The sequence below is a fragment of the Trachemys scripta genome, chromosome 7 (assembly GCF_013100865.1).
Source record: "Trachemys scripta elegans isolate TJP31775 chromosome 7, CAS_Tse_1.0, whole genome shotgun sequence".
NCBI classification, from domain to species: domain Eukaryota; kingdom Metazoa; phylum Chordata; order Testudines; family Emydidae; genus Trachemys; species Trachemys scripta.
Window position 1 is genome coordinate 116,212,595 of NC_048304.1, and position 8,416 is coordinate 116,221,010.

General features: G+C 38.2%; 1 protein-coding gene across 3 annotated transcripts in view; it reads right to left on the reverse strand.

Moving 5' to 3' along the window:
- Positions 1-978: 978 nt before the first annotated feature.
- VTI1A (vesicle transport through interaction with t-SNAREs 1A) overlaps positions 979-8,416 on the reverse strand; it is a gene marked incomplete at its 5' end in the record, with an annotated part of 345,038 nt that continues 337,600 nt past the window's right edge. For 2 of the 3 annotated variants that reach the window (XM_034775962.1, XM_034775961.1), the window contains 1 exon segment: positions 4,756-8,416. This exon segment is cut by the window's right edge and continues 6,585 nt beyond it. Coding sequence is in view for 1 of the 3 variants with exons in the window: in XM_034775963.1 (XP_034631854.1) it covers positions 2,328-2,346 (19 nt within the window). 3 annotated transcript variants of the gene reach the window in all.

Below are 8,416 nucleotides of genomic sequence, written 5' to 3' on the forward strand. Positions count from 1 at the left end.
ACAGGGAGTTCAAACAAACAGTGAAGATAATTTTCCACAAAATTTTTAGTAGCATGTGGCATTTTAATGACCAAAAAATCTGTAATTTTTTCCCACCTGGATTAAAAAAATACATTCCCAAAATATAGCAGAGGAATTGTTTAAACTAAACTAAAAGATGTTTAAACTAAATTCTGACTCCCTCCCCCCCTCCCACAGATATGCTATTAAAATACTTTTATCTCATAGAAGACATTTGATACTTATTAAAATATTATTGCTCTAAGGCATATTTTGATTTTCTGTCTAAGATTGTGTGGAGAGTCTTGCTACTGAGATACTAATAAAGAAACCTTAAACTTAAAAAAAAAAAAAAAAAAAAAAAAAAGCCCACATGAAAGATAATATGTTCCCCATTAGTATTGGTATCACTTTCCCTGGGACTACTTCTTTCCAAATATAGCAAAAGTTTAAAAATAAAAGCCCATTTTTGCTAAAAGCGACACCACAGGGTACTTCTAAACATTTTTTTTTTTTGCATTCAAAAAAGCTAGTGTGATACTTCATTAAGCAGTTAACAAGTGGCTATTTTACTTCAAAAAATGTATTTACAGTTTCAAGATCTATGCTAAGGAGAAGACAATCAACCGTACCACATGTATCAAAACATACAGAGTTAGACAAATCTAGTAGGCATGCCCTAACAATGCTTTTAAAATTTGAAAAAGCTACACTCCCCCCCCCCCCCTTTAGATGAAAGCATTTGGGGAAGCTGGAGAGTAATCATGTGCAATTTTAAAACGATTGAAACCTTTTAGAAACTTGTATATGTATTTGATGTTTTTTTTTTTACATTTGATGTGGGTGTTTTTACTTTGGTTTTTCGAGTCTCAGTTTACAGCACCTTACTTTAGTCATACAGACCTTGCTGAGAGCTGGAGATTCAAGTGTTACCTTGGATAGAAAAAATAAATCAATAACACTTGCACGGCTGAAATTTGAGCTCCTTTTAATTGCAAAACTGTTAGTTCAGATGAGTAATTTCATTTTTATTGAAGGTAATTAAAGTCCATTTGAACTGATCCTTGTTGCGTGCAATAAGGCTCTTTAGTCAGGGGAAAGGAAAACAATTACTGTACATAAAGCTGAGTAAGTAGCGTGGAAGCATAAGACAATCCCAGATTCACAGCCAGCCCCATCTAGTTCATATAGGACTGGAGTTTAAAAACACACTAACCACCTCCAGAGGAGAGAGAGGTTTAAAATATGCACAAGATTAGTGAAATGGCATACGCTATTCATTTTCCTCTGGATTTTGTTTATTTATTTATTCTGTGTTGGCAACATTTAGGTATTAAGATTTAGGGGAAAATTATTTTCTGTATTGTTATAACACACATTTCTAAAGCATCCATCATCACAGTATCTGTGCTCTCGATGTAACAATTACATGAACGCCAATTCACAGAGTACATGAAATATATTTAAAAGAACAAAACAAAACAAAATCTGTGGAGAAATGCAAAGGTTAAGGAACTGCTGAGTTAGGAGAGGGGTTGCGTGGCATTAGAGAAAGAATCCAGATCAAGGGAATATTATTTTAATAGCAAAATACATTCAGCAGTTCTTTTGTTTCATAAAGGACAGTAGACATTAGAAAAGGGACACAACCCTAGGAATGTAGTAACCCAAACTCCATTAAACATGCATGGAGCGGATTTTCAGCCTGCTGTGCAGGGAGTTACATGCCCGAGCTCTGTTAACAACAGTAATTGTGCATATAATTTCCTGTGCGTTGTGCTGAAAATTCACCCCACAGATTTTAGCTCCATGTCATGTCACTCACCAGCCATTGTTTTATTTATATTTGGGTGGGTGGTGGAAGGGGTGAGCTGCAAAAATGAAGCATGGAAACAATCCCTCTACTTTTTCCTGAGTGTCGTAATGCACAGAAGGGCTTCGCAAAGGAATGGGCACCCAGGATGCCTATGGATAAAGTAGGAATGTATTAACTGAAAAAAAGGAGGAGTAAAAACAAGAAGTGCTAAAATTTGAGTGCAATACCATGAAACTTGTTCTAAACCTAGACTCTGTGGGACTGGCATTGTCCACGTCATGCACTGGCAAAGGCCTCCTTGTAGACAGATTTCTTTAGATCCCGGTTTTAATCTTTAACGCCCTCAGTGGGGAAGGCCTAGGTAGTTCAGAGAACAGCTCTTCTTTTGTGACCCACAGAGACAACTGCAACTCCCCAGGAATGCTGCAGGGTGTTCTCAGTGGATGGTCTTTGACTGAGGAACTCCTTACTTTCAGAGATCAGAATGAGCGAGAGCTTGGCAGTTTTCACATCACAATGAAGAAGGTTTCCTAAAATACAAGAAGATGAAGAATCATTGAAAGAAATTAACCCACCCACCCTCCTGAAGTTAAAGTGGTTGCATATAAGAATGGGGAGGATCCATTACGGACAAACCCATGGAGAGTCTGTAATCATGCCTAGGTATTTCAGTGAATGGTGGATTAGAAATATCTAAGATGATTATCATAAGGAGATAGGGAGGGAGTGAAGTTTTCAGAAGAAGGGAATTCTTGGTAGGTATGGAAGGTTATCCATATTGTGGCTGTAATCTTGGGAGGTGCTGAGTGCCTTTAGCTGCCACTGAAGTCAATGGGAGTCCCAGGTGCTCAGAACCTCTCAGGCCCAGGCCCTAAAGGAGCAGGTTTTGCCAGTTCCACTCTCATGCTTCCCTTCTAGGGAAGGAGCAAAATGCCACACTCCTTTTGGTGCCATACTAGCAGCACAAGAAATTAAAACCATCTCTCCATCTATACACAGGAGTGAAGGCAGAACACCAAAATAGAGACTACCTTCCATTGGTACATTGAAGAATTGCTGCAGATAATGAATGTCATTTACCATAAGGTTCCACAAGGTATTACCAGCAGAAACATCACTTCTGATGAAGAAGGCTCTTTGTTTATTGTAATCTAGCTGTAGGTGCATGAGATAATCATCCATATGCATGAGATAACCATCCATATACATAAATACATACTTGAATATCCAAGCTACCGTAACATCTGAAACCAAAGAGTCCCACCTCCTTCACCAAATTTCCATATCTTACCTTCCCAAACTACACCCTCAGCCAATCTGCTCTCCAAATACCAGAGATGGTGGTGATGGGGAAGAAACCAAGATGGTCTTTGCACTGTGCCCAGAAGGCTAGACTTTAAATGATTCACTAATGGATAAGGTTCTCCAGGGAACACATAATCTAATACATTTCTTCCCTATCTAAATTCTATAATAGCATAAATTCCAGTGGGGAGCATGTGATTGCTCTTCGTAAAAGCAGCGGGGTTGGGGTGGGGGAGAAGGATGTGTCTGTGGCCAAATTTAGTTTCTTTACCTTGGTTTTCCCAAACCATTGTACAGTATGAACCACCCAAGTAAGAGATACGCGAGCCTTTTTTGATTTTCGAAACTGGTACACATCAAATAGACCTATTTCTCTGGTCACAAGAAAATTATAGCCACATGTCTCCATCCTCCAGGTATATCTGGCATTTTATTGTATGGAACACATCAAAAGAGTTTGGGTCCCTTGTAAAAGTTTTTAAAGGAAAAATCACTGAAGAACAGTATAACTTTTTTTTATTATTATTCAAAACTAGAACCAATATTCTGGATTCCCACCCTTTGGTGCGGACTCAGAGAGAGCTGTGCTTTGCTGTACAATATAGCAGAAAATACAGACCCAGTATAATTAGAATTGCAGCCGTGGCCTGTGGGATCTAGCGATTTGGACATATTTTATTTAACCAGCTTAGTAAAAGGTAATATTCAGCAGCTGTGATCTATAGCAGAATTACAATTTTCAGGGTCAAGGAGGGATTTTGATATTAGGAGGTTGGGCAGAATTGCTGTAAAATCTCATGAGCTGTCGTTAAAAATAAATGAGAAAATAGGTTATCCAAGAGTCATTGTAAGGGAAAAATCAATAGGTAGTGTCTATTCACTTGGGCTATCAAAATCCTTGAAATTTGAACAAAAGTTTCACGTTTAGTGTGCTGTAGGTTTTGAAATGTAAGTGGTGAATGCTCAGTGGGTACAAATTCATTGTGCTGTGCATTCAAACAAGAGGAAAACCTTCTGAAGTTTTGGAGTTCCCTATTAAGATAGTGCAGTATCTTAGTCACTGAATTAGACATGTAAAACAGTTGCAGCGAAACTTCAGAAGCAATTTTAGCTAATTGATGACAAACGCACTCTTGAAAATGTATATTACATTTCCTTATCTCACCCTTGTTCTCTGGGGTCCCTCCTTCCTCTGGTTTACAGCTGAAGCAGAAAAGGGTTGGAGTCCTGGAACCTTGACAATTTTAAACAAGCGCCACTTTGCCTACTGAGAAGCCATCAATGATAAAAGGTTGGAAATGAACATTGTTGATAACCTTGCTGTACACATAATTCACGTGGAAAAGGAGTATCATTCTCATTCAGAAACAATTATTTTTCCCCTCTGACACAGTGGTTCAAAGCGACCTCAGCCTTTTAAGTATGCATATGCATAAGTTCAGAATATGCAACTATTAGCTATTCCAACATACACAAATGATGAAGTAGGGTCTTTTTTTAAAATGTCCATGGAACTTCTGACTTTAAAAGTGTCACAGTCACTGATGAAGAGTATGTGCAATTCTGGAGATTTCTATTGGCTCCAAAAGATCAGAGAGGGTAAACGAGACACGTAGTGATAACAACACCTTATAGAAAGCTTTGGAATGCAATATTTTATTTGATTCGCCAAGCAATATACTCCACAAGTCCAATTAATGTTTAGTTCAAGATAGACAACGCAAATGCATTACCTGTACACACAGTATGTAAATGAATTAGCGGACAATATGCAATGGAAATGGACATCCAAAAATAAATTAGCTCACCGAAGTGCAGCAATGCCCTGAAACTAAACAGATTCTTTTGACATTCAATCTGCAAAAGCCTGATGATGATTTGCAAAATGTTGTTTTGATAGTGGAGGGAGCATGTGAAATGGAAAAGAACTGAACTTGTCACTGTCATCTGAATCCATCCAGTCTGCGGAACAAAGGGGTATTTAACTAAAATATGAAACTGGCATGCTAACACTGCATTATTTTCTGAGGTTTACAAAGTAAAAATTTTTAAACAGCATATAAATGACTTTGAGCATTTCTTATGACACCCACAGCCTAAGTGATCCAGATAATGTAATCTAACCATCATTAGGAACCATGAAATTACAATTCCTCTGGGATGGATATTTATCTCTCTGTTACATACAGAAAGGCGATTAATTAGTAGCTCTTTCAGTGTTTCACATTACTGTGTACTAGGGCTGATTAAAATCTAACTACAGAACAGCTATAATAGCTAACAAATAAACTGAGGAAAGTTTAGCTGGGGCAAGGAAAATAATCTTAAAAAGAAAACTTTTTTTTTTTTTAAAAAAGTATATCCTTTTAGAAGTAGAACACTTCAAAGCCAAACCATAGGCTTCCTCTAACTTCCATTATACACTGAAATAATTACAGTTATACCATTTTACAGCAACCTTGACATTTGTGTCAAATAATTTTGTAGGTGGTAATGTTAACAAAATAAACATTAAAATTATAGGCATTATACAGCTTACATCAGAATGTGACATATGCAATATTAGTTCAAATGACTTACTCTGAAGTGTAAATCAAAGTGCTTGGCCATCCTGTGTGTGTGTGTGTGTGTGTATTACCCACATATACTGTATAGAATACACATACACTATAGACCAAAATCATCTCTCTAGTTCACCATCAATGGAATTACCCAAAGGCATGGAAATTTGGCCGGTGCGTGTGTGTGTATTTCCAGGTTTTCACACATGACAAACAAATTTGGGTACCTTAAATTCTGGGTAAATTAATTGACACACCTTAAAGGTGCATGATTTTCAAAAGGCACTTTTGGAAAATATTTAAGGTGTTTGTAGTCAGGCAGCTCAAGAATTGAGGAATCTAAGATCACCAGTGGCTTTTGAAAATCTGTCCATATTTTAGATGTGTACATACACACACACACACACATATATATTTACACACACGGTCTGGAGGAGCTGTGTGATAAAACTTTAAAAGAGAATCTGAACCTGTCTGGGGAAAGAGTGGACTTTTTTTTAAAATTTAGACCAGGGAAACAGGTTGGGTTGGCTAATGTGAACCTAGAAGTCCCATTCAAAAAATCCCCAACCTGCCTCAGCAAATGCTTCTGAATTTTATATCGGAACAGATCACACCCAGCTGTATTGCTCATGCACTCTTCTTTTGTGGCGGATAAATGCAGCGGAATAACTAGAGAGACCTTTAAAACAAAGTGTAAAAAAGGGGAAAGGATGCCTTACCCTCTGTTCCCAATCCCAAATAACTGACCCAATGATTCCTAATCCTCTCTATTGTGGCATGTATTGTGTATATACTGCTCTCTTCTGGCTGCCTATACAAATTTTAATATGCAAAATATTATTAAAAAGTGAAATAAAAGGCTGCGTAAATCAAACATGGCTTGAGAATACTGAGGGTAATGGAGTCATCTTCATGGCCTTGTAGCGAAAATGTGACCCTCACTCTACTCTTTCGTAATTCACCTCCAGCACTGAAGTAAACAGGAACTCTTTCAATATTTCATTGTGTTTTCCTATATACCTATCACAGCTTTAGGGTGCCCAGAGTTGACGTTTGGTGGCAGAAGCATGGCACCTCATATTTATCAAGCTGGAGATAAACAGAGCTATCTGTTGAAGGCAAGTACAAGACATACAGTACAAGGTAAACAATACTGTTAATACAAATGAATTTGTGCACTTAGCTACTTTTTACCTCACAGTAACCTTAACCAATAGCTGAATTTCATATCCTTAGGAGACGTAGCAAGGACAGCTAAAATACAGTACAGAAGGTTTCAGAAAAGCACACACGCTCACACTCTCAATGGCCAGTATAAAGGTCCAAATTGTTGACTCCATCATTTACAGTGTATTTTGGGGGTGTTCTCTGGCCTGTGTTATACAGGAGGTAGACTACATGATCACAATGGTCCCTTCCAGTCTTGGAATCTACGACAATAACTTGCTTTGTTTTGCCCAGTCGAAACTCCCATTGACCTTAATGGGAGAAAGTATGGCTGTATCAAAAGAGGAACAAACAACTGAACCATTCCTGTGCTAATTTGTCACATGCTCTATTTTAGGTCTCCTCTTTAAGGGGAACATTCATCCTGTCCAGAGGACCAACATAATGCCTACTTCTAGTGCCACTTAGGCCCTATTTTGACATCTTCACTGGGATTTAAGTGGTGCAAGGGGTTTGTGCTGAGGTTCTCTGCACAGGGAAATAATTTTACCCTAAGTGTGGGACCTGCGATTTTCAGGGCAGGAGTAGAGTTCTGATGCCATGTGTGTGTGAAACACTAGTGTGCTTCCTTTGCTAGAACAGAGGAAAAACAACCTTCTTGGTTCCTCTGCCTGGTGTAGAGATATCTGTGACAATTAACTCTTGAGTTTCCAGAGAGGCTCTAAGAAACTACAGGCAGAGCAGACAAGTTTCAATCCATTTATCAAAGCACTTCAAGACAGAGGAAACAACATACAAGCTAAGAAAGCATGTCTATCTTTGAGTCTCCAGATTTTTTCAATACAAAAAAAGCTGTTTAAAAAAAATCAGTAGAATGGAATCCGTTAGACTTTTGCCAATTCTTGTTTGATATTTATATCAAGCAAGACTATCCTATGTGTAATAAATAATGTAGAATATATATACTTTGCACTTATACGGCACATTTCATCCAAGGATCCCAAAACACTTTACAAACATGTTAAGCTTCAGAATATCCCTGTGAGGTAGGTAAGTGCTAGAATAACAGATGGATAAACTGAGGCAAACAGTGGGCTTTGTGACTTGCCCATGGTCACACAATATGTCAGTGGCAGAGTCAGAACTAGAACGTCAGAGTCTCCCTCGGCACTAGCAGTAGACACAGTCCATCCCAGATACAGGTCAGGTATATCATAATCCAAATTTTCAGACGTGTCCATTAATTTTGGCTGCCCAACATGAGATACGTATTTGACATAATCTGATTTTCAGAGGTGCTGAGAAGGTGCAGTGCAATGTAAGGTAATGGGTACAGGACAAGTGTTCATCTTTAGAAATCAGGTCCGTGGAATGTCAAGTCGGGTACTCTGAACCCAAAATCAGAAGGCACTCCTGAAAATGTGGATGACCGGGTCCAATCATCTGACTTCCTGAAGGTAGGTTTTTCTAGAATATTTCTAAAAAAAAGCACCTAACTGGTTTTTGAAAATGGGACTTAAATCCCTTTTTAAAATTTTACCCCTCGCCTGTAGAGAGTTCTGCT